General features: G+C 41.1%; 1 protein-coding gene across 1 annotated transcript in view; it reads right to left on the reverse strand.

Annotated features, from left to right (window-relative positions):
- The window catches only part of GABBR2 (gamma-aminobutyric acid type B receptor subunit 2), an 895,125-nt gene that overhangs the window by 437,149 nt on the left and 430,122 nt on the right, over positions 1-27,854 (reverse strand). Inside the window, exon 7 of the mRNA XM_050938162.1 lies at positions 27,481-27,717. Within this exon, the coding sequence (XP_050794119.1) occupies positions 27,481-27,717 (237 nt within the window). The remainder of the gene's footprint in view (positions 1-27,480; positions 27,718-27,854) is intronic.

A 27,854-nucleotide genomic window follows, 5' to 3' on the forward strand; every position in this document is an offset into this window, starting at 1 on the left:
AAAAAATAAACATTAGAAAAGGAGTGAAAAAAATTGTCTGGAACTAGGCAACCACCAAAAAAGAAAATAAACTTTGCAGAAGCAAGTTGAACCTGATTTGCTTCTATGAAGGCAGGAAGTGAAATTGGCCTGTGGAGAAAAGAGGAGCTGACCCTGATGAAGTGCACAAAAAATGTCACCTATTGGTTGGTTACTAGTAGGGCCCAATGTATATTGTGATTATGCAGCTATAGCCACATAATTACACTGTTTAAGTAGCAGTATAATTATACTCCAGGATCTAATATTTCCTTTTATTTATTTTATTACAAACATTTATAGCCTACATGGCTGTGAAGAAAAGCTCCAAAATACAGCTGAGTGTGAAGCAACATAATGGCCTTGCCAATGGGTGTGTCTACAGTTGTAAATTTTTTACCGTTTTAGAGAAGTGTGGAGCTGCAGTAGTAATAGCAACGGTGTAAGCTCTAGCATAGCAAATTACTATCCCACCCCATCACTCGCAGTGGTGCAGCTGTGCTAGCTACTGCATTGTGGGAGGCAAAGCAAAGGTTCCACTCACTTACTTGGAGAAGGAAGGTAAGTAGCAGACCCACAGCACATTTTTTCTGTCTCACACCTGAACCCAAGATTTAGGAAGGCTACACACGGACTGTGCAGGAATGTAATAAGTTTTTCACTCAGTCTAGCCCTAGATATTTTTCTTCTTGATTGTATTATGTGAGAGATACTGTTATAATAGTGAAAACCAGTTAAAAAAGTCAAAGCTATTAAAAGCCATATTGAATCCACTGTGCTTTAGACAGATAGTGAATGAATTTGTAGTGCTACAAAACTGTAAAGAAAGTAATCACCACCAATTATTGGTCACTGGCATTAGCAGAACATCAATTTAATGAATCCAGATGAACCAAAAGTCTATCTAGAAAACAAATAACTTGAGTAATAGAAAGAAGAGTTTTAAAATACCCATGAGGATAGGGCATTGCAAGGAAGGGTAACTGTAAAAGGGTTAGTGAGACTGAGTCAGATATCTCACTTGACATTCAATGTCCTGGGCCCAGAATCTCTGTAGACGATTGTCTAAAGCTCCAGGATGAAAACAGTGGTTGACAACTCTGCTTTTCAGGCACAAGGAACTTCCTACCACATTGGTAAGCTTGTCTGTGCAGAAGACGGAGCTTTCTCAGGGGCTGGTCTGAGACTGTGAAACACACTTGCACAGGAAGCAAAGACCATCATAAACCTCACCACCTTCAGATTCAAGTGCAAGGAGCACTTCTTTAACTGGCATTCCCTAATAAATACTTGGCAGCATGTACATGAAAAAAATCAAAATACACTATCAAACCAAAACACTCCTGTTCACACTCAATTCTCCCCCTGGGGGGAGGGTGAGAAAGAAAGAGAACAAATCACATGTGATAGATGTTAGTCATGTCACAAAATATACTAACAGAAGGCATTCAGAGACTATGTAGATGAGGGGCAGTATAATAATTTATAAAAAACAGAATGATATTACAAATGAGTGATATTTTCCTCTGGAAAACTGTTTTCTCAAGCAAGAGAAGCTGCTCGTGTTCTTGGGTAGCACTATGAAATGAAGAATAGTAGCTTTCTGAAAGGAGAATCTCTTCAAGGACATTAACTGATATTTATTTCAGACAATTGTCCTGGCAGATTAATTGTATTAAAGCCATTGTCATCTATCTTCCTATGAAATTCCACACAGAAATATGTTGAGAGAATACTTAATTCATAGTGGTAAGCATTCACAAATTAAAAAAACAACACACCACCTGAACTCTGCCCCCTTGTGAGTCTGCACTGTGATACACTATTTAATTCAACTTTTACATACTAATTTACAAATAAAACAATAGCAAAAGAAATTCTATAACTTTATATATAGTTGTAGGGTTTACTTATTCATTTATATTGCATTTCACTGTTGTTATAGTCCAAAATACCTTTAGTGATATTGACTCAGTTCCTGAGGTCCTGCAGGACCCAAGGATAGGGAAGAGATGGCTTAAACCCACCTTTTCACTTTCCCTGTCCTGGGGCAGATTCAAGGCTGCACAGACGTACATGAGCTGTAACACAACCCTATAGGCCATTCACCAGCCCAGGATAGCTGAAGTGAATGATGCTATAACTGTCCCCGCTCCACCCCGAGTGTTCTCACTAAGGGAAAGGGAATCACCAGTTATCCTGTTAGCAGCAGCAAGGGCCAAGGATCCGGCCTACAATCTTTATATTCCAGTTATCTGTTCTCTAAGGTCTGATTTGTAATAACTCAGCCTGTAGCTATGTACAACCAAAAATGTTCTGTTAGCGGCAGAGCCTTACTTAAATGCAATTTAGGGGCTGAAATACTTCACTACAAAGCAAACTTAACTGTGAACTTGAATGGTGTCTATATGCCAACACATAGCCACTGCTTCTCTACATCCTCTACTTAACTTGTAACATTCTGTACCAATACAGTTTACTGCTTTTAATTTAAGTGACTTTCATGGATTCTGTCTGCCATACCCATCGTACAGCAAACTGTACATGTGTCTCTAAGACTGTAGAAAAACTGTATATTATACAACCATCTGTATTATGGAAATGCCATTTGTTGTTCCACAATTAACACTAAGCTGCATTTTGCATGTAAAGCAGGGATTCATTCACAGGGTCACATATGAAAATACAGGGCATCTTTCCCTCAAAATTATGGCACCTATTATTTGAGTACAGAATGGAGTTTCTCAGAATTTACCAGTAAATTTGTTTGTTAGTTTAAGTTAAAATTAACTTAAAAATGGGATCTTTAAGATTTGTAACTGTTGGTATCAGACCATTTCTTTGTCCTCTGTTATCTCAGTAACAGAATAACACAGATGTTTCAAACTTCCCAAATAATTAAAACTCAAGAAAATCTGGCTTATTCACTACATTTGAAGATTTTTTAAAAAATATTTAATAGTATCTTATTATGAAGAACATCAAAAATTTCTCCTTCAGCAGGGGCTGACAAACTACATAGAATTCTATGTTCAACTGCCCTCTTTCAAAAGGGCTGCATCACCCATTGTTCCTAATGAGACTGAAGTCATACCTAAAATAACCTTGTGACTCCCTGTAACTCCCTTTTGGGACAGGACCCCAATTTGAGAAAAGCTGGTCTCCACCATGAAATCTATATATTATAGGGGAAAAGCACACAAAACAACACATTTCACAATCTGTAACGCATTTTTCACGGCTGTGAATTTAGTAGGGCCCTAATAATAATCATATGGTTATTTCATGGCATCACTATAGGGCATGGGCATGGTTGTGTGGGTATCCTAATTATACATTTCCAAACCTTAAAATGTTTAGACTTTTTTTTAGTTTAATCTTTACTTTTATTTTCCAGGGTCAATAAGGTTTGGTTGGGGGGTAATTGTAACATGCCTAAATTAACATTAACCCCTAATTTTTGCCTGGGAATATCACAGGAGAAATTAAGAACAGCATCCCTCCCTAATCACTTATGTTACAAGGTCACCAGAGACTCCCTGCCTCCCTCCAATAACTTTGCCCTCTCCTCAGTTTATCTGGCTCTTTAGTAAACTTTTGAACTGTACAGCTAAGTTAGTGATGCATGGATGTGTAGTGGAGCTGTCCAAAGCAGTGTACTTTGCAAATTTACCAAAAAAAAACACCCCCTCAAAATCACCAAAACCTGAATAACGAGCACCATATGCTCAAATGCAAATTTTCATATGCTCAAAATTAAAAATAAAATTAATAAAATTAAATTAAAATTAAATGGACAAAATCAAAATCAAATTCACCAGAACACTCAAAAGTGCATAAAACTAAGGGCTATTTCACTATTGCTGGTCCAAAACAAGGTCATAAGAATTCTTGTTTTTACAACTTATTTAAATGATTATTGTAGCATGTAAAAAACTGAACCACTTTTGTAAAAAAACCTTTCCAATAAATTAAACAACATTTAGACAGAGACTACACCTCAAATATTCCAGGCCAAAAGGGAACATCTGGGAAAGATATGAGTGACTGAAAACAGGGACTGAGAATAGAATTGCTCATACAACCTTACCTGTAGTGGTTGCTGTCACTCATAAAATAATACTTACTAGCCAGCATCATCAGCTTAAGTTCTGCATATCACCTCAGTCCTAACTACTTCCATCTGCTGCTTTTCAAGTTCTTATGTATTCTGCAGCTCTACAGATGCATAATACTGTATTTTTCAAGATGCTATGGAATTCAGTATTTGTCCCACAGCATTTGTGGTTTTGCTGCATCAGGCAGCAGAAGTTTTGGTTTTGGATAGCATCGTGGGATCTGGAGCCCGGGAAATAAACAGGGTTGCCAGGAGAGCCTAGTCAAAACCTATCTTCAGAAATAATCAGTGTTGAAGTAATCAGTGAATTTTATGTCAATGAGTATTTTCAGTTACAAACCACAGCAATGTGAGTTTGTGAGCAGGATAGAGAGAGGTGGAAGTAAAGGCTATTTCATGGCAATGGTTTAAATTAATGCTGGTGCAGAATTTAGGAGCCACGATGGTGGAATTAGCTACCATTGTGCTGCAGAATAGTCGGCGCCTTGTTCTCTGCCTGACATAAAAAAGAAACGCCGGATCTCTCATTTTCTCGCCTCTCAATTATAATTCTTTGTCAACTTGCATTATAGTAAATAACTCAAAAACATAAAGACATACCCACCAGAAATAAACTCTCACATCTTTGCAGCACAAATAGAATTATAATCACAGATAATTACAATATTTAGAATTGTACAGTGTCCTCCCTGCTACTGTCCATAAGAGTTCCAGACATGAATTAAGGACAGAAAATGGCCCGAGTGAGAACATTTACAGTATCATCTAAACCCGATAAAATAAACAAGCAGTAAGAAACATTAGAAATATTTTTTAAAATGAACAAGTCAGAACTGTGATATGAAAAGATATTTATCCCCTACAGAGTCGGCATTAATTCCACCATTTGGATAGTCTAGCTTCTTCATGGAACAAAGACAGACACTCTCCAAGCTGCCACAATTAATCCTCAGCCTGGCAGGTTAAATCATTATGTATTTCAAGTCTACCTTCATTCGTCTTCTAAACATGTTATAGAATCATAGAATATCAGGGTTGGAAGGGACTGCAGGAGATCATCTAATCCAACCCCGTGCTCAAACCAAGATGTTAATGGACTATAATACACAGACTCAAAATTAGACTAAAATTAGCCACATTTCACATTTAGTAAGTTATAACTGTGCATTCCAAATTTCAGTGGCTGAATAGACATGAGATATCTATCATATTGGGTGTTTCAGAAATGACCTTTCCACTGATACAATGTGTCATAACAAATTGAGGGAGTTCAGATTCTTTTCCTTCAATACATATTAGGAACACAATTGACCCATGTAATGCTATTGACTGTAGTACGGTTGCATGGATTTATATAAGAACACACATTGCCCTAATCACTCTGTTTCAAGGTATAATTCCTTAATGGAGGTTAATCTTGATTATTTAAAATACCCTGCATATAGAGAGATCCAAATCAGTTTGCTCAAAGAACAACCTTTAAGAATTGTATTTCATACCTCCCACCCAATGGTGTGAAACTGGATGTACACCTTAGCTCCAAGTTGATGGAAGCCTGACAGAAAACAACCAAATCTTAAATACACTGATTATATTTTGGGTTCTTAATTTTGATTCTTTAAGTAGCTTAGTAGCATCTCTTTTTTTGATGTTCTCCTCCAATTCTTCAAGCCAGATTCATGGTTTAGAATAAATTCTTGTGAGCCAGCATATGAATTGTCACTGAAACCGACATTGCTGCTACTTCTTCTGCCACCACCTTTACACATGATACCTGCTACAATTCATTGAGTTTGGCTTACCTCTCTATCCCTGTGCTGTTCTTTTGATGGTATTTGGCTGGAAAGGACACAAGTGAAAGAGGCAGTGGTGACATAGGATTGGCTTATTGACTCCTTGAGCTTTGTCTATGATGGCGCATCTCTGTAATTTGTCTATGATGGTGCATCCCAGTGTAAGGCTGTACCTTAAATGCACGATTGAACCCTAAATTGTTAATATTAAATAGATCTCAATTTAGAGGGGTTTTTTTCACAAGAAAGGGATAGCTGAAAGTGTCTAGAGTGTGGCAAACTACTTCCTGAAGTGGATCAGCTCCTGGGAATAGGAGTATTGTAAAACTGCCACTTTTCCCTTCCAGCCTGATCACCTTGGAGCTGCAAATTCCCATTGGGCCTGAAACAGAAATTGTGTCTTTTCCTTCTCACACTACATCACCAGTAATAAAGATTTTGCAGGATTATATTACTTTCTAAGTTACATCTGTGTCTCTCAATTAGGCCTCAGTAATAATTTAAGCGCATAATTCGACAGCACTGGAGATTCAAGGGTCATCTGGGCTGGATGGGAAAGTGGGCATTATACCCTTTGGCTGCTTTTTCAGCTGATCAACACAAACTGGATAAGGCATAATTGTAATAGTAAGTCTAATTAACAAATAGAAGAGCTTATCAAGTGATATGGATAGATTCTTCATCATTTAAATCAAGACTGGATATCTTTCTAAAAAGTATACACTAGTTAATTCAGAAGCTGTAGGTCTTGATTCAGGGATTACTATGTAAAGTTCTACAGCCTGTGTAATACAAGAGGTCAGACTAGATGATCATAATGGTTCCTTTTGGCCTGAAAAATAATCTATGAATTTACTAGAAACATGGTTATTTGCAGCATTCATAGAATCATAGAAGATTAGGGTTGGAAGAGACCTCAGGAGGTCATCTAGTCCAATCCCCTGCTCAAAGCAGGACCAATACCAACTAAATCATCCCAGTCAAGGCTTTGTCAAGCTAGGCCTTAAAAACCACTAAGGATGGAGATTCCACCACCTCCCTAGGTAACCTATTCCAGTGCTTCACCACCCTCCTAGTGAAATAGTGTTTCCTAATATCCAACCTAAACCTCCCCCACTGCAACTTGAGACCATTGCTTCTTGTTCTATCATTTGCCACCACTGAGAACAGCCTAGTTCCATCCTCTTTGGAACCCCCCTTCAGGTAGTTGAAAGCTGCTATCAAATCCCCCCCTCACTCTTCTCTTCTGAAAACTAAATAACCCCAGTTACCTCAGCCTCTCCTCTTAAGTCATGTGCCCCATCCCCCTAATAATTTTTGTTGCCCTCTGCTGGACACTCTCCAATTTGTCCACATCCTTTCTGTAGTGGAGGGACCAAAACTGGGCACAGTACTCCAGGAGTGGCCTCACCAGTGCCGAATAGAAGGTAATAATCATGTCCCTCAATCTGCTGGCAATGCTTCTACTAATACAGCCCAATATGCTGTTGGCCTTCTTGGCCACAAGGGCACATTGCTGACTCATATCCAGCTTCTCATGCACTGTAATCCCCAGGTCCTTTTCTGCAGAACTGCTGCTTAGCCTGTTGGTTCCCTGCCTGTAGCATTGCATGAGATTCTTCTGTCCTAAGTGCAGGACTTTGCACTTGTCCTTGTTGAACCTCATCAGATTTCTTTCAGCCCAATCCTCCCATTTGTCTAGGTCACTCTGGACCCTATCCCTATCCTCCAGCACATCTACCTCTCCCCACAGCTTAGTGTCATCTGCAAACTTGTTGAGGGTGCAATTCATCCCATCATCCAGATCATTAATAAAGATGTTGAACAAAACCAGTCCCGGGACCGACCCCTGGGGCTCTCCACTTGATTCCAGCTGCCAACTAGAACTGACCCGTTGTTGTATCCATGTCGGTCTCAGGATATGAGAGACACAGGGTGGGTGAGGTAATATCTTTTAATGGACCGACTTATGTTGGAGGAAGAGACAAGCTTTCAAGCTGCACAGAGCTCTTCTCCAGTCTCCACAGACCTAGAGAAGAGCTCTGCGTGAGCTTAAAAGCTTGTCTCTCTCACCAACAGAAGTTGGTCCATTAAAAAATATATTACTTCACTCATGCTGTCTCTCTTAGAAAAATGTTAATCATTCAGTCATGGATTATTTTATTTTCATGGAATGGTAGCAGTCTTACTGCAGTCTTTTAATCTTTATAAATTAACTGAAAATCATTTAGAAAATTTTAAACACATTGCTCTGCTGTTTTTCTTCCTTTTACTTGGTGTGTGAACCGTTAATACTACCTGTTTTGAGAGGGTGAGAAGAGCAGATCTTGTTAGTTAATTAGAGGAGATGCTTTCAATCTCTCATTATGCTTCTTGCTATATTTTGCTTGACATTTATATTTCTACGTTCTCAGGGTTTTTTTCTTTTAATGAGTATATGAATGGTGCACTATGCATTTCAGTTTGTTTAATTCTGAAAATACTTGTACCCATGAAATTCTACATCCCATTATTTTATGAAGTGTAAATTGGATTGTCGGCCTCATTTATCAAATCATAGAGTCACAGAAGATTAGGGTTAAATGTGACCTCAGGTCATCTAGTCCAACCCTCTGCTCAAAGTAGGACCAATTCCCAACTAAATCATCCCAGCGAAGGCTTTGGCAAGCTGAGCCTTAAAAACCTCTAAGGATGGAGGGTATGTCTACACTACAGGATTATTCCGATTTTATATAAACTGGTTTTGTAAAACAGATTGTATAAAGTAGAGTGCACGCGGCCACACAAAGCACAATAATTCGGTGGTGTGCGTCCATGTACCTAGGCTAGCGTCGATTTCTGGAGCATTGCACTCTGGGTAGCTATCCCGTAGCTATGTCGTAGCTCCTGCAGTCTCCCCTGCCCATTGGAATTCTGGGTTGAGATCCAATGCATGATGGTGCAAAAACAGTGTCATGGGTGATTCTGGGTAAATATCGTCACTCATTCCTTCCTCCGTGAAAGCAACGGCAGACAGTCATTTCGCGCCCTTTTTCCCTGGATTGCTCTGGCAGATGCCATAGCATGGCAACCATGGAGCCCATTTTGCCTTTTGTCACTATCAACGTATGTGTACTGGATGCCGCTGACAGAGGCGGTACTGCAGTGCTACACGGCAGCATTCATTCGCCTTTGCAAGGTAGCAGAGACGGTTACCAGTCGTTCTGTACCGTCTGCTGTACCACTGTAAATTGGCGATGAGATGATGGTTATCAGTCGTTCCGTACCGTCTGCTGCTGTCATGGGTGCTCCTGGCTGACCTTCGCTGAGGTCGGCCGGGGGCGCAAAGACAAAAATGGGATTGACCCCCTAGGTTATTCACTCCTTTATGTTGTATCTAAAAATAGTGTCAGTCCTGCCTAGAATATGGGGCAAGTGTACTAGAGAACCAGTGTATCAGAGAACCAGAGAGCACAGCCGCTCCGTGTCAGATCCCACAGAAATGATGAGCTGCATGTCATTCTAGGGGGTGTCCCTGCAATAACCCCACTCGTTGCTTCCCTCCTCCCCCAACCCGTCTGGGCTACCATTGCAGGGTCCCCTCATTTGTGTGATGAAGTAATAAAGAATGCAGGAATGAGAAACACTGACTTTTTAGTGAGATAAAATGAGGGGGAGGCAGCCTCCAGCTGCTATGATAGTCCAGGCAGGACATTAAATTGTGGAGGGGAGAGGGGCGCAGCATCCCGCTGCTATGATAGTCCAGGCAGTACAGAATCTTTTCTTTAGACATGAAAGGGGTGGCGCTGATGGAGTTCAGCCCCCAGTTGCTATGATGAGGACAGTTACCAGCCGTTCTGTACCATCTGCAGGGAATAACCGGTAGTCATTCCTATTTTTACCCAGGCGCCCCCAGCCGACCTCACCTGAGGCCAGCCAGGAGCACTCATAGGCTAATGACAAGGATGGCTACCAGTCCTACTGCACTGTACCATCTGCCACCGGGGAAGGGAAGGGAGAGGATGCTGCTGTTCATTGCCCCCGCACCATGTCTACCAGCAGCATGCAGTAGACATACAGTGACATTGAAAAAAGTCAAGAAACGATTTTTTTCCCTCTTCTTTCACGGGGTAGGGGAGGGGGAGTAAATTGACAAGATATACCATGAACCACCCCGGACAATGTGTATGACCCTACAGGCATTGAGAGCTCAGCCAAGAATGCAAATGCTTTTTGGGGACTGCGGGATAGCTGGAGTCCTCAGTACCCCCTCCCTCCCTCCATGAGTGTCCATTTGATTCTTTGGCTTTCCATTATGCTTGTCACACAGCACTGTGCTGTGGACTCTGTATTATAGCCTGGAGATTTTTTTCAAATGCTTTGGCATTTTGTCTTCTGTAACGGAGCTCTGACAGAACAGATTTGTCTCCCCATACAGCGATTAGATCCAGTATCTCCCAAACAATCCAGGCTGGAGCTCTTTTTGGATTTGGGACTGCATCGCCACCTATGCTGATCAGCGCTCCACGCTGGGCAAACAGAAAATGCAATTCAAAAGTTCGCGGGGCTTTTCCTGTCTGCCTGGCCAGTGCATCCGAGTTCAGATTGCTTTCTAGAGCGGTCACAGTGGTGCACTGTGGGATACCGCCCGGAGGCCAATACCGTCGATTTGCAGCCACACTAACCCTAATCTGATATGGTAATACCAATTTCAGCGCTACTCCTCTCGTCAGAGAGGAGTACAGAAACTGGTTTAAAGAGTCCTTTATATCGATATAAAGGGCCTCGTTGTGTGGATGGGTGCAGTCTTAAATCAGTTTAACGCTGCTAAAATCAGTATAATCACGTAGTGTAGACCAGGCCGGAGATTCCACCACCTCCCTAGGTAACTCATTCTAGTACTTCACCACCCTTCTAATGAAATAGTGTTTTGTAATATCCAACCCAGACCTCCCCCACTGCAACTTGAGACCATTGCTCCTTGTTCTGTCATCTGTCACCACTGAGAACAGCCAAGCTCCATCCTCTTTGGGACCCCCCTTCAGGAAGTTGAAGGCTGCTATCAAATCCCCCCTCACTCTTCTCTTCTGCAGACTAAATAACCCCAGTTCCCTCAGCCTCTTCTCGTAAGTCATGTGCTCCAGCCCCCTGATCATTTTCATTGTCCTCCACTGGACTCACTCCAATTTGTCCACATCCAGCTTCTCATCCGCTGTAATCCCCAGGTCCTTTTCTGCAGAACTGCTGCTTAGCCAGTCGGTCCCCAGCCTGTAGCAGTGCATGGGAATTCTTCCTTCCTAAGGGCAGGACTCTGCACTTGTCCTTGCTGAATCTCATGAGGTTTCTTTTGGCCCAATCATCCAATTTGTCTAGGTCACTCTGGACCCTAACAACTACCCTCCAACATGTCTACCTCTCCCCCGAGCTTAATGTCATCTGTGAACTTACTGAGGGTGCAATCTATCCCCTCATCCAGATCATTAATAAAGATGTTGAACAAAACCGGCCCCAGGACCGATCCCTGGGTTACTCCATTTGATACCGGCTGCCAACTAGACATCGAGCCATTGATCACTACCCATTGAGCCCAACAATTTAACTAGCTTTCTATACACCTTATTGTCCATTCATCCAATCAATACCTTTTTAACTTGCTGGCAAGAATACTGTGGGAGACCATATGAAAAGTTTTGCTAAAGTCAAGATATATCCTGTCCACTGCTTTCCCCATATCCACAGAGCCAGTTATCTCATCATAGAAGGCAATTAGGTTAATCAGGCATGACTTGTCCTTGGTGAATCCATGTTGACTGTTCCTGATCACCTTCTTCTCCTCCAAGTGCTTCAGAATGGTTTCCTTGACAACCTGCTACATGATTTTTCCAGGGACTGAGGTGAGGCTGACCGATCTGTACTTCCCTGGGTTCTCCTTCTTCCCTTTTTTAAAAAAATGGGTACTATAATTGCCTTTTTCCAATCATCCAGGACCTCCCACAATGCCATGAGTTTTCAAAGATAATGGCCAATGGCTCTGCAATCACATCAGCCAATGTATCCTTGGATGCATTTGATCTGGACCCATGGACTTGTGCATGTCTAGCTTTTTTAAATAGCCCTTAACCTGTTCTTTCACCACTGAGAGTTGCTCACCTCCTCCCCATACTGTGTTGCCCAGGACAGCAGTGTGGGGGCTGACCTTGTCTGTGAAGACCAAAGCAAAAAAAGCATTGAGTACTTCAGCTTTTTCCACATCATCTATCACTAGTTTGCCTCCCCCATTCGTTAAGGGTCCCACACATTCCCTGACCTTTTCTTTGTTGCTAACATGCCCGTAGAAACCCTTCTTGTTACCCTTCACTTCCCTTGCTAGCTGCAACTCTAGTTGTGTTCTGGCATTCCTGATTACACCCCTGCATGTTCGAGCAATATTTTTATACTCCTACCTAGTTATCTGACCAAGTTTCCACTTCTTGTAAGCTTCCTTTTTGTGTTTAAGCTCACTGAAGATTTCACTGTTAAGCCAAGCTGGCCGCCTACCATATTTGCTATTCTTTCTGCACATCGGGATGGTTTGTTCCCATACCCTCAATAAGGCTTCTTTAAAATACAGCCAGCTTTCCTGGACTCCTTTCCCCCACATATTAGCCTCCCAGGGAATCCTGCTCATCAGTTGCCTAATGGAGTCAAAGTCTGCTTTTCTGAAGTCAGGGTCCATATTTTGCTACTCTCCTTTCTTACTTTTGTAAGGATCCTGAACTCAACCATCTCATGGTCATTGCTGCTTACGTTGCCACCCAGTTCTACTTCCCTTACCAATTCTTCCCTGTTTGTAAGCAGCAGGTCAAGAGGAGTGCGATCCCTAGCTAGTTCCTCCAGCACTTGTACCAGGAAGTTGTCCCCAACACTCTCCAAAAACTTCCTGGATTGTCTGTGCACTGCTGTATTGCTCTCCCAGCAGATGTCAGGATGATTGAAGTCCCTCATTAGAACCAGGGCCTGTGTTCTGGAAACTTCAGTTAATTGTCCAAAGAAAGCCTCATTTACCTCATCCTCCTGGTCCAGTGGTCTATAGCACACACCTACCATGACATCACCCTTGTTGCTCTCTCTTCTAAACTTAACCCAAAGACTCTCAACAGGTTTTTCTCCAGTTTCATACTGGAGTGCTAAGAAATCATACCGCTCTCTTATATACAGTGCAACTCCTCCACCTTTCCTCCCCTGCCTGTCCTTCCTGAACAGTTTATATCCATCCATGACAGTGCTCCAGTCATGTGAGTTACCCCACCAAGTCTCTGTTATTCCAATCACATAATTTGCTCAGTTTTCTTTTCTACCACCACTGATCCATTGTGTATATGCACAGTGCCCATCTTTTCATAAAGGAAAACAGTTATTTGGTTGTATTAATTTTGTGTCTTCTCGTATACACATGACACTTCAGTTTTTCCATTGAAGTTGGTTTAGAAATCCATGTTTTTTTCTAGGTCTCTCAAATAATAGTGTAATTGTACAGATTCCTTTAGAGAATCCATCATGTTTCTCAGTAGTGAGCCTCTTGACAAGAAAGCAGAAGCCTGAAATTCAAATGCTTCAGTTTCCAAAGGAAAGTTTCCTTAGAGACCATTTGGCCTTGCTTCAGAAATGGTCTCTGCATCAACAGTGTCATACTCCTAGAATCACTTTATTAAATAGCTGGGGATGAATGCCCACACAACATATATTTACATTTTGCATTCCCATATGGATTTCAGTCTCTATGTTTTCAAATATGGTTTTTCTAATAATCTTGCCATATGATATTTTCCATCACCTACATATACAGCTGAATTCACCTCTGAGGAAGACCAACACAAATAAAATGGCATTGGTAATAGCAAGCAGAAACTGGTGATGTGAAGACTTTTTCAGCCTGTGCTGAGCAATAAGAATTTTATCTATACTGCATATACATATGGTTTGGAAGTGCACAGAACTGTCTAATGCCCTGAATTGTGTTATACTTACAATTCATACACTGAAGTGAATGTGTAAAATTCGCATTGTGAAGTTATAAATTTGTATAACAATTACTTCAGATTAGATTTGTTCAATTTACAAACTCTTCTCGAATGGCAATCCCTGCAAACTCAGTTCAAGTTCTGAAAGTCAGGCTGGGTTTTTTTAACTTAAGTATCAACATAAGTAATACAGATTCTGTAGGGCCACATTAAGCACTCATTTATATCCGTGAAATGCCCATGTCTTCAGTTATGCACTTAAATTATCACTGAGGACAGAATGACACAGGTGTAACTGAGGGCATCACAGGCCCTGGAAAATCTTTTTTTTTACTGGTGATGTTGGGTGAGAAGGGAGGGGCCTGGCTTATATTTCAGACCAAAGGGTAGTTTGCAGAGATGGCAATTAGAAAAAATATTTTTTTACTTGTATGTTTAGCATATTTATTATGGAAATCATAGAATATCAGGGTTGGAAGGGACCTCAGAAGGTCATCTAGTCCAACCCCCTGCTCAAAGCAGGACCAATTCCCAGACAGAGTTTTGCCTCAAATCCCTAAATGGCCCCCTCTAGGTTTGAACTCACAACCTGGGGTTTAGCAGGCCAATGCTCAAACCACTGAGCCCCTTCCTGACACCTGTGCAGTCACTTTTAGAGCAGACTTGCACTTATGGCCTCCAGAGGCAAATAAGAATGACAGCTATTTCATTCAGCAGCTCAGTCTAACAATACAACCAGGACAAAGCTATTTCAAACTACTCAAGCACAAGATGAAGTCTTCTACAGCAGGGTACTGAATGACACTTATACGAAATATACAAGCATTACACCTTCGGAATTGTCATTGGCAGATCATTGATTCTGAGGGCAGGACTTTGTTACCAAACAGTTTCTCAAAGCTACCCATTCCAGTTTTACTCGGACACTCCATTTTTTGCTCCTGTGTCCAAGTGCCATAGGGTTGCCATGTGCCCGGTTTTCAACTGGAAAGTCAGGTTGAAAGTCCTGGCAACCCTAAGTGGCACCCAAACAAAATGTCCAGTTACTGTGGGGTGGGGAGAGGTGCTGGGTCATTAACCCATGCCAGGCCCTGCTCAGCCAGGGTTACCTCCTACATGCAGGCAGACTCCTTGAGACTTGAGAGGAGTGTGAGATGGGGTCAGAGCCTTGGGGCAAGAGGTGGGGCAGGGGCAGCAATTAAAAAGGTGGCAATCCTACCCTCTGGTTATCACTGTACCACAAGTAGTAGTACAGTTTCAGTGGTGTCTAGACAATGTTTTAAACACATTACCTTTAATAGCAGATCTAGAGGGAATCAAAAGAGACAGACCCATTTCCTGCTTCAACATCAATACATGAAATCATAGAAATTGCATTTGGAATTGCAGGAAAGCAAGAAAGATCACACTTATGCCTCCACATCCTCAAATATCTCCCAGTTTGTTAGCAAAGATGCCAGAGCCCCAAAAACTCTGCTATAGCCCTGAAGTAGGGTCCTGCTGCAGCACTGCTCCTTCACTTGTGAACTGCATCTATAGGCTGCAATGTGCAGCACAAACATGTCCCTGGTTGAGCATTGCTTCATAAATATAATGTACCGCTTCTAGAGGGCATAACTGTACTTTAATGAAAAACATGTATGTAACCTCTCATTCAGTAGAAGGCTGTTAATTTAATGCACATAAAATATGACTCAGCCCATTGAGAAAGCCTTCTATAAAGCAGCTATAATTGTTTCTTTATTATCAGGTCTCTAGTGTTATATATTGGAACAATTATATGCTATTTTCAGCGTGTGCAAGAGTACAGTTCGCACTTTTATTGCAATTCCCTTGGAAATAAATAATCTTGCTCAAACTGAATTCATCCAGGGCAATTTTCATAGATATGCAAAAGAAATGCTGTTGGTGGCATGTTCTTAACCATTATGCAGTTTCCATTGCCTTGTATTTTGTTCTCAATTACATTATCATTAGGGCCCCCAAAATTGCTCCTAATAATAAGGATCAAATATATATATTTCCATACAGATCCCCACCTGCTATTGACTCAATTGCATGATGTTATTTCAGGTAATATGAAACCTTATTCAGTTGAGAACTGATTTGTTTTTCTGCAAAGGGTTGAAAAGCTACCTCACTACAAAATGTATCAATCTGTTTATTGCATTCTACTGCCACATTTGTGAAGACAGTCTTAAATTCTCTCTGCATTACCTGTTTCTGAGTCACTGATTACTCAAAAGCCAATGATCCTGAATCAGGGGTAGGCAATCTATGGCATGGGTGCCGAAGGCGGCACGCAATCTGATTTTCAGTTGCACTCACACTGCCCAGGTCCTGGCCACTGGTCCAGAAGGCTCTGCATTTTAATTTAATTTTCAATGAAACTTCTTAAACATTTTAAAAACCTTATTTACTTTACATACAACAATAGTTTAGTTATATATTATAGACTTATAGAAAGAGACCTTCTAAAAATGTTAAAATGTATTACCGGCACGCAAAACCTTAAATTAGAGTGAATAAATAAAGACTCGGGACCCCACATCTCAAAGGTTGCTGACCTCTGTCCTAAATGTTTATGGATTCTAACATATACAGCTCAAAATGGGGTAATAATTGGTGTCTGCCACAGACCACCAAACATCACTAGGGAACAGGATGAATGCTTCCTTACACTTCTATCTACAATGCATAGGAAAAAAGCTGGTGATCGTGGGTGACACATCCTGGAGGTCTCATGCTGCCACTTCTAAAACATTCTTGGAATTTCTAAACATCATAGATGACAATTTCTTAACTCAAAAATAGTTGCAGCCAACACCGGGGAATTCTGTATTAGACCTTATCCCAACAGATAAAGAGAAACTGATCACAAAACTAAAAATAGATGGTAGCTTAGGTACTAGTGATCATGACATGAACACATTTATAATGTGCAAACAGAATAAATCCAGACCAGTAATATATAGACTTGATACTGTAATAGGGCCAATTTCACAAAGCTGGAAACAATTATGAGCCAAATCAGCTGGAAGGAAGAATTTAATGAGAAAAGTGTGAATGATAATTTGGAATCTTGTAAGAACACCTTAGTAGAAGCCCCAAAAGCCCCAGTCCCACAACTGAGGAAGAATGCTGTAGTGGTTAAAAAACTGTCTTGGTTCAGGGGGAAGTGAAGGCAATCGTAAAAAAATAAAATAAAATATATAACTAATGGAAGAAAGGGATAGTTGATAGTAATGAATTATAGAAAATTGATCTGGGAAGCCAAGGGACACCGGGAGAATTCTATGGCCAGCAGAGTTAAGAACAATAAAGCGTTTTTTAAAAAAAATATATTAGGGAAAAAAAGTATCCGGACACTGGTATTAGTCCATTACAAGATGAAAATGGTAGAATTATCAATGACATATAAAAGGCAAAAGTGTTCAATAAATATTTCTATTCTGTATTTAGGGGCGGGAAAACAGATAATATAGTCTCATCATATGGTTACAACATTATTTCCATGCTAGTAGTATCTCTGGAAAATGTTAAGCTGACCTCACTAAAGGTGGAAATTTTTAAGTCAACAGATCCAGTTAGCTTGCATCCAAGCATTTTGAAAGGCCTGGCTAAGGAGATCACTGGACTGTTCATGTGGATTTTCAACAAGTCTTAGAGCACTGGGGAAACTCCAGAAGAAAACTAATATTGTGCCATTTTTTTAAAGAGTAGGCAGGATAACCGAGATAATTACAGGCCTATCATCCTGACATCTACCTCAAGCAAGATAATGGAATAGCTGATATGGGACTTGATTAATCAAGAACTAAAGGAGCGTAATGTAATGCAAATAAACATGAGTTTGTAGAAAACAGATCCTGTCAAACTAACTTGATATCCTTTTTTTAAAAATGAGATTACAAGTTTGGTTGACATAATGGACTTGTACTTCTGTAAGGCATCTGATGCGATATTATAAGACATTTTGCTTAAAAACCTCAGATGATATCAAATTAACATGGCACACATTAAACAGATTAAAAATGAATTAACTGGTTAACTGATAGGTCTCAAAATGTAACTGTAAACAAGGAATCATCATTGAGTAGGTCTTCTTCCAGTGGGGCCCTGCAGGGAGTGGGTCTTGGCCCTGCGTTATTTAACATTTTTATTACTGACCTGGAAGAAAACAAAATTATCACTTATAAAATTTTCAAATGACACAAAAACTGAGGAGTGGTAAATTATGAAGAAGACTGGTCATGGATTCAGAGAGAGCTGGGCTGCTTGGTAAATTGGGCTCAAGCAAACAATACAAGCTTTAGTAAGGCTAAATGTAAATGTATACATCTAGGAAGAAAGAAGGTAGGCCATACTTAGAGGACGGGGACTCTATCCTTGGAAACAGTGTCTCTGAAAAAGATTTGGGGTCATGGTGGATAATCAGCTGAACATGAGCTCACAGCATAACACTGTGGCAAAAAGAGCTAATACGATCCTGGGATGCATAAACAGGAAATTTTGAGTAGGAAAGGTTATTTTACCTCTATTTGGCATTGGTGGGACCTCTGCTGAAATAATTTGTCCAGTTGTGTGGACCACAGTTCAAGAAGGATGTTGATAAATTGGAGAGGATTCATAGAAGAGCCATGAGAACGATCAAAGGATTAGAAACTTGCCTTATAGTGATTAACTCAAGGAGCTCAATCTATTTATCTTGACAATGAGAAGGTTAAGGGGTGACTTGAATACAATCTGTAGGCACCTACATGGGGAACAAATAATTAACAATGGACTCATCAATCTATCATTGAAAAGTATAACGCAATCCAATGGCTGAAGTTTAAGCTAGATACATTCCAGCTTGGGGCAAGTGTAAATTTTTAATGGAGAGAATAGTTTATAATTGGAATAATTTACCAAGGGTTGTAGTAGATTCTCCATCACTGCCAATTTTTAAATAAAGAATGTATGTTTTTCTAAAAGATATGGTCTAGGAATTATTTTGGGGAAGTTCTGTGGCCTATGTTATACAGGATTTCAGATTAGATGATCATAATGATCCCTTCTGGCATTAAAATCTAGAAACCTATTAATTCAGATGTCATAGGGCAATCTCACCTGCTGCCCTCACCTGGCAGGCCGCAGCATAACAATCACTCCTGCCTCCGTTTCCCCTTTCGGTATCCCCATAACTCCATGCAAGTTTATCCTCTACTCCATTAACAGGATGCATTACCAGAACATAGTTCAAAATAGTCTATAATAAAAGTCATACACATTTAGTCCACTGCTTACCCCAGCACAAACTGTCATTAAAACTCAAGACATCCTGTTTCTTAATGCTCCATTTATCACACACAGGTGCTTTCAACTGCATCTGGACTCTGTCAGTTCTATCCTCCTCTTGTATGAGGACTGCTACCCCAACCCTTCCAGCTGAAGTGTAATGCCACTCATCCCAACAAGAAACTTCACAGCCTCTCTGCTGGGAGCATCCCTGCCAAGGAGCATCCCTCACTTCCCCAGCCCTCTCATGTTTTCTCTGGATCCAGGTGTGTGGCACTGAAGAAATCAGCTGGTAAGACCACTCCAGCCCTTGGCTCTGGCTGCCTGGTTTAGAGCCAGCAGACAGCTCTCCATGCTGCTGCTCCTCCTGCCTTCAGCCCTCTGGTTCTGGCTGCTGTCCTGTTGACACCAGACAGCAAATCTCTCTTGCTGCTCTCCTGCCTTCTCTCAGGAACCACTGGTTCTGCTTCTTTCTGGGACTCTCCTAGTCCCCTGGTCTCTATCATCTCTAATTTACCCATCCTTTCTGACTGAACCAGTCTGCTCTGACTCACTCAGACTCCCTGTCACTGTCGTCTCCACTGATCTGCTTACTGGCTCTATCTGTATCTCACTTAGTGTCTCCCCAGAGATTCTCCCCACTCCTTCATAGTTCCCAATAACTTGGTCAGTCTCTCTCTCTCCTACTGAGACTCTACATAGATTCTCCCTGGTCCTTTATAGCTCCCAGGTGCTGTCCTGCCCTCTTAATTGGCCACATGGGAGCACCTGTTCTGGCACAGGGGACCTGGATTGGCTTTATTTACAGGGGCCAGCTATCCTGTGACAACAGGACTGTTACAATGTCAAAGAAATTGGAAGAGAAATATCTACTTGGGAAATACAGGAAAACAGTGCTAAAGCACTTTCAAGAGAATAAAGTATCTCTCTAATTTACATACAGACATAATGGCTCCCCACAGAATAATGTGTCAGAGTCGAGGGCTTGGTCCTTATCTACAAGACACTCAATGGTCTTACTCCAGAACACCTGAAGGTGAAAGATGAGAACTGCATCTGACAGCTCTGTTCTTCTGGCTATATGGAACTGTCCATTGCAAGCATAAGGCTTGTCTGTAGAGGTAACAAAGTTTTTGCAGGGGCCAGGCAAAGATTATGGAATGAAAATAAAAACCACTAAAGACCCCAACGCCTTCTGTTCCAAGTGTAGTATGCACTTCTTCAATCATTTTTATTTTTTGCTATGTAAACACACATCATTGTTCATACCATATATTATATTAAAATAATTCCCTATGTGATTTTCCCCTGGGGAGAGGAAAAAAGAATGTACAGATGTTAGTTATGTTGCTTAATGAGCTACTGGAGGAAATTCACATACTACAGAGATCAACACTAGATAAGAGCCTGAATAGAACAGACTAGTCTCCTTACATAGAAAAGATGTAAACTTTCAGGTGTCAATTTTCCACTCAGCTCAGACACAGTGGGAAAGTTGGACTGTAGAGAGCCGATTACTTCAAAGCTGCCCAGCCCCAGTGCAAGTTAGAGATGCAAAGGTTTATAATTACTACATGTACTAGAAGACATTCATACAATTATGCCCACATATTACTACTTTACATTTGCAGAAGGTACACAGGCTTTTCAAATACCAAATTAAATCCTTTGTTCCACGTAGTATAGCATTCTTGTCATACTTGATGCTTCATAAGAAGATTAACTTCAGTAATAGAAAGTTAGTCAAAAATGAAAGTCAGACTCTCTGCCTCACTTCACTGCCTTTGTCTGGGGCACATGTGTATGTATATGAATTGGGTAGCATCCCTTTAAATACTTTGTGAGCCCTCTGATGGTGCTCACTGTCCTGTGTTTCCAGAGCAGCAGTATATATACCTAACTAGGCCTCACATTTTGTATATTAGTTAGAGAAAACAGATTTTTTGGACCCTACTATGCCCATGTAGTTCTTTCATATTCTGATTGTTGTGTAAAGAACAAAAGACACAACTATAGAGAAGTTCTCAGCAGGCACAGAACTGCCATTGCAAGGTTCCCCCAGCCAGCCTCCTGAGTGCAGGACAACTCTGGATCAGAGCTGGCTGGAAAACAACAATTCTGTTTAGGGAAAAAGTTTGAGATTTCAGAATTTGTTTTCATTCTGCATCGGAAAAAAATCGAGACCTTTCAAAAAAATTGTTCACAAGAACCCCTAAGAGAAGAATAGCCCAGAGGTAACGGCATGAAGTTGGGAAATGGAAGACCCAGGTTTACATCTGTTCTCCGAATCATATGGAGCAGGGATCTGAACCTGGGTGTCCCATCTCCAAGGTGAGACTAGTCCTCTCACCACCAGGCTAAGAGTTAGCCTCTTTGTCTCTCAGAATATTTATTTATACAAAGTGAAATAGCTGCAAGAGGTGGGATTCCCTCAATCTCCTGCTAGAGCTGTTCTGCTATGTATAAATAATCAAATATTCATTGGGCTAGACAGAGAGGGAGAGAGAAAGAGACACTCTATAGCTTGGTGGTTAGGGCACTCAGTAGGATCACCCACATCCCAGGTAAGTGCCTTAACCACTGGGTATTGGCTATTCTGGGGTCAGCGGGGATCTCTCTCTCTCACACACACACACAAACATACACAGACACACATGAGAAACCTTTATGATGAAACAGCAACTTTTCAAGAGGGGGCCCGGGGGCTGTCAAAAGTTTCTCAACCAGTTTTAGAAATGAAGGAGAGGAGGAGAAATGGCCAAAGTATGCTATCCTGTGGCTTTGCTCAGCAGGTGAATGGTGCCTTGGGGGCCATTACCAGCTGGCTCAGCCTAGAGAAGCCCCTAGACATACTCTAAACTATGCTCAGGCCGAGCCAGGCAGAGATGCAGGGAGCTGTAACTATTTCCCTGATGGTCTCCCCCTTTGCATCACCAAGTATAAATTCAATGAAGCAGAGAATCTGGCCCAAAAGATCCACAAACTGCTAACAGGGTCTTCTTCCAGTGTACTGAGAACCAGATCACCTGTGGGAAGGACATGTTAAACTCAGAGTTTATATTTTAGAGAGGAAACAAGAACCATTGTTCATGGTTTTGCTCTTTTTGCAAGACCCCTTCTACTGTGTCCCTCTTTTGCTGTCACTCATGGAGCTATATCTACACTGCGGCGCTTATAGTGGCACCGCTGTACCAATGCAGCTGCATTGCTTTAAGATCTCTGTGTAGCTGCTCTGTGTAAACCACTCCCAATGAGCGGCGGTAGCTATGTTGGCAGGAGAGCATCTTCCACTGACATAGCGCAGTCCACATCACCGCTATTGTCGGAGAAACTTATGTCAGTCGGGGGTGTCTTTTTTCACACCCCTGACTGACAAAAGCCTAACATTGCTCAGTTAGTATAATGGGATATCATTATTTGATCAAATTATTTTCTTCTATTTCAAGATCTAGAATCCCATGATTTTTGCTACACTGGAATATTTTTCTATGGCAGTTTAATATACTGCTGATAAAAACCTGGGCTAAACAAAAATGTACATTTTATATGTAACAAAGGATAACATTAAGATTGTTGATGAAAATATCAGACTAAAAAGTACCTTGGCCTCTAATTGATCATTTTAGTTGGCATTGCCTTAGGGAATAGGTGCTGTTTTGATAAAAATAATAACTTAATTATACTACACAAATTGCCCTGACCAAGGTACTCAACACATTGAACAATAATTTAACATACTACAAAAAAATTATAAAGCAACAATATTAATCACAGGTGGATAAAACACAATTAATATAAAAATCACATAAATGCTCAACCTGGCTGATGATGAAACATTGTTCCTTTCTCCTCTCAAAGAAACATAGTTCATAGATGAGTTTTCACTTTTTCATGTCTCCTCTGCGAATAGTTTAAAAATTAAAATGTGATGCTTCTTCATCTCAGATTAAATACTTTTCCTTCACAACCAAGACTGTGGCAATAAAATCTATCAGTTTTACCACGATGTGCTGTAAAGATTTAACAAGAGGTGGACATAGAAAAGAGAGAAAGGAAAAACAAAGGGCCTGATATTCACTTTGTGATCTAACCCTTACTAAAGGGTCACTGCGCCAGGAGCACCCCTGGAGGGAAAATGCAACTCAGGGAACCACAGTCTCATTCCTGGTCACCCTGCTGCTCTGGGGAGGTGCAGGGTGACCAGGTACAACAGGGCTACATTGCAGGACTCCTGACATGCCAGCATAGCTATGCCACCAGGTGTTTTGGAGGGAGATAGAGCTCCACCCACTCAAACGGGGGGGGGGGGGGACTATTGAGCATTAGTCATGCAGAATTGAAGTCTACTCCCTTGTGCTGGTGACAGGATGGGCCCTGATCTGCTTGTGAGGTATTGAGAAAATGCTCAATTACTAGAACTTTTATATTATTGCCATAGGTTCATAGACTTGAAACATCTCTGTGCATCCCACATGTTGATCTGTCTCTCTGACATATCTTCCTGGATATCTCATCATCACCATCACGATTGCACCCCAATGCCTAGCTATTGCCTTTGACTCTCACTTCACTTCTGGACTCAGTACTGTCAACAAGCTTTCTCCATGAGTGCTAGAAACTTACCTACATTTTAAACAAAAATTGAGATCATTTAAAATTATAACTGGGTTCAAAAAAGGATTGGATAAGTTCATGGAGGATAGATCCACCAGTGACTATTGGCCAAGCTGGTCAGAGAGGCAACCACATGTTCTGAGGGTCCCCGAGCCTCTGACAGCCAGATGCTGGGACTGGACGACAGGGAATGGATCACTAGATAATTGGCCTGTTTTGTTCTTTCCCTCTGAAGCATCTGGCATTGGCCACTGTCAGAGGACAGGGTACTGGGCTAGATGGACCATTGGTCTGACCCAGTACGGCCGTTCTTATGTGAATCTCATGTAATCACCTGACAACAGAAGCTTGGGGCTTTAAGTGAAACACCAAATATTGTGAGACTTAAGATAAAATCACAAGAGTCAACAACAGTGTGTGCCACACATCTAAGCCACGTCCACATCTTGCTGCTTTTTTCCATTGTAACAACTCTGAGGTCTGGCCTTTTCTAGCAACTAAAATTCCCATCAAGGCTCTCATCATTTCTTGTCGAGGCTCCTGCAATAGTCTCTTCTCTGGCCTCCCTGACCCACATTGTCAATTTAAAATACAACTGCTATGATCACTTGCCTGGACTGATTAAATCAACTTCCTCTTTGGATGCCTTGAATTTACCACTTTAAATTCAAGCTTCTTGTCCTCATCCTTAATGGCTGTCCCTAGCTTTGCCCCGCTCTATTTATCCTGCCCCCTCAAGTGCCCTTGTGCCCTCTTCCTTGCTGACTTTTATGCTTGCAACACTTCCCCAAACTGATCCATGAAGCCATTACCCTCTTTAAATCCTTCATGCAACCGAAAAGAGCCAGCACTCCCATAACACTTTTGCAGGGGAGGGATAGGAAGTGAGACAACATGACCCCACAACCCACACATGGCCCCAGGTGCCTGTTCCCCACACCTTTCAGGGAGACCCATGAAACAGCAGCTTCCCCAACTATGGGCTCAGTGGGAGAAGAGAGGGCTAGGAATCTTCCAGATATCCCCTTGTACCCCATGTCAGCAGTACTTGTACCCCATGGTCAACTGCTTTGCTGGATTAGCAGCTTTCTCCTATTATCACTTACCCTTCCTTGTTCTACAACTTAGGTGATAGTAATTTGTGTTACAATACAAAAGGTGCAGTGTTCAAACCCTGCTGATGATAGTTACAGTTGGATATCAAAGACAATTGTATTTTCTTTTAAAAAGTAAGCAATTATGTATAAAAACCTTTGTTAAAAAAACACCATTTCAAAATCAAACACTGGAAAGTTAAGAAATCTGATTTACAGTTTTCTGTACAATATTAATTCAGCCCTCTTCAGCACATGTATTATGATACTACCTTTAATTAAATTATTACATTTTTGTTTCCACTAGATCCCTGTCTCATTCAGTGAACAAGAATGCATAAGCATCAGAATTAAATTTGCATGGGCAATAGTAAATTCTATCATATCAAACATTAGTGTTTTTTCTTTTACATTGCAGCCTAAATAATATTTCTTTAACAATTTTATTGTAATATAAGTATTTCCAAAATGGAATCTATCATAATGCTACAATACTTAATGATGATATTAAATAAAACCAATCCGGCCACTGATTGTTGATGTGGGCAACTAGATACTTCTCCCAACATCATTTTTGCCATATATGATTACCCTTTGTTTACGTTACTTCAACCTGTTTTGAATTCAAGTGATGAGTTAATATCTAAAATGATTGGAATTAACTTGTGCCCAGGCTGCGAAGGGTTGTTACGCAGTTGTACAGATAACCAGGGACCAGTCAAGGACCCTTCCCAGCTTCTGGGTGCTGTACTCAAAAGCACATGAAACATGAAGTCCCTGTGTTCAGGTAAGTGCAGGAACTGCTACCTCCATGCCACACCAGCAACCCACACTGTCCTAAAAGTCCCCATTCCATATCTACTCACTTAGCATTACAGGTGCTAATCAGCAAGCGTGCAGCTTGCCCAGGTGAGTGTAGTGGCAGGTTCTCTAGGTATGTTGTGAAGCTCTGGAAGGCATTCATCCTGAGGCAGAGTATCTCCTAGAACTACCCCTGGAGAGTACAGCTCTGTATCAACTCTAAACTGAGCTGTACTTTTAATGTACATCTGACGGTTTGTGAGACATGTTATCAAATGACTTCTGAAAACTTAAGGGCCATATTCCGATCTGATTTACACTCCCTGAAATCAAAAGACTTATTACAGATTTAAAGGGGTATAACTGAGAACAGAATTTAGCTGTAGATATATTGGGCTAGATCCTTAGTCCCACCAAAAATGCTTTGTGATGCTCCAATAATGTAAAGCAGTCTTAAAGCTGGCTGAAATGGCTACCTGGGGAAATTCCTGAGTGGTGAAAGACTGGTGTAGCTAGTACCACACTGCTATCTCCTGCCCCTCACCCCCACCTCTCAGCTATCCAGTGTGAAGAATGTAGTGGGGAAAAGAAAGTGTTACAAGAACACCCCAGCATTTCATCAATCTCTAGCTGCTAAAATTGCCACCTAGGGTCTATTGCAGCTGGTACAACTTACAGATCTTTGGGGACACTCTGAGTTGTTCCTCAAGACTATAGTGGTGTCTGGCAGCCCATGGATCAAGGACCCATAAGGTGGCAACATCATCTAAAGATTTTGACCATTATACTCACTAATTCTGTAATTCTAAAATAAATATATCAAGTTTGTGTGGGATTGATTTTACAGATTAATGCTTTTGTTATCCTCTAGAAGTTTAGGAATCTTTCTCTTAATATTGTAGTTGTTTTATTATTTTACAAGACAAGACATGAAAGTTAGATTTTGGTAGTAACTCTGCACACAGATGCAGAGATGGAACTCAAGTTGAGTACTTCTCTTGCTGCTTCCCCATTTCATCCCCCCTTCCTCCCTCAAGATCGACACTACATGTACTTTTCTCCAATCTTTCACAAGCTCCCTAGTTTTCATTAGGTTTCCAATATGGTCGATAGATCAGTTAAGTCCATAAGGTACAAACTACTCAGTGCCAGGACACCACTACTCAAAAGTGAAGCAGCTTGCAGGACTTGGGCCTAAGTTCTTTGCTACTTCCCTTAATACCTCATGATGCATATCCTAACAAACTGATGTACATATGTTTGGATTTTCCAAAACATTGATATATCTGCTCTTTTTCAACACCCATTTCGCCTTTGACTAGGAAGGGAAACAGAGTTATCCTATATGAATCACACTCTGTACCACACAACACCATATTTTCTATAAGAAGAAATTGTCACAAAACCAGAAGTACTTGAATGCTTACTTAGTTACATATCAAACATAGATAATGTATCATGGATCAGATTCTCAGCAGCGGAGGATTCATCTTTCTTTGGAGCGGTCCTCCTGGGGCCAGAGTGCTACCTCTACAGCCTGTATCTGACAGCAATACAGCACAAAGCTGCCACAGTGCACCAGGAGCCCAGTTCAGCTAAGCACATGCTTCAGTGCTCTGCTGAAGTGGTACAAAGAGGATGTGGCCCACGTACCATTAGTAAGTAAGGAGGACAGAAACCTCCCAAAACACAAGAATTATTTTTCAAACTATTTAAAAAATGTCATGTGAATACTTTAGATACTGACTTAAAAATATAGTGAATAAGAGCAGGTTAGGACCTACCGTTACACCAAAGAAGTTGGTTTCATTCATAGCATCCAGAAATATTTTGCCAAGTTTGTGGTTTGTGTAGTTAAAATCCTCAATTTTTTGGTGTTTGTTTGTAGTGTTGAGATATTTCATTGCCCGCTGCAGTGTTTTGGCAATCACCCATATTCCATCATAGGCATAACCATGAAATTTACTGGACTGTCCATCTCCCCGTTTGTCATTATACTCCCTTTCATACTGCTGTGGTGTCTGTGGAGAAGAAAATAAAACTTCATGACATAGCTCAGGACTTCAGAGATTTGGGGTCCTGAATCTTCGTTTTTTAAGTGTCCCATTGATATAGAAAAGATTTTTAAGGCAAGCGCTAGGAAAAAGTTAAAATCCCA

The sequence above is a fragment of the Gopherus flavomarginatus genome, chromosome 2 (assembly GCF_025201925.1).
Source record: "Gopherus flavomarginatus isolate rGopFla2 chromosome 2, rGopFla2.mat.asm, whole genome shotgun sequence".
NCBI classification, from domain to species: Eukaryota; Metazoa; Chordata; order Testudines; family Testudinidae; genus Gopherus; species Gopherus flavomarginatus.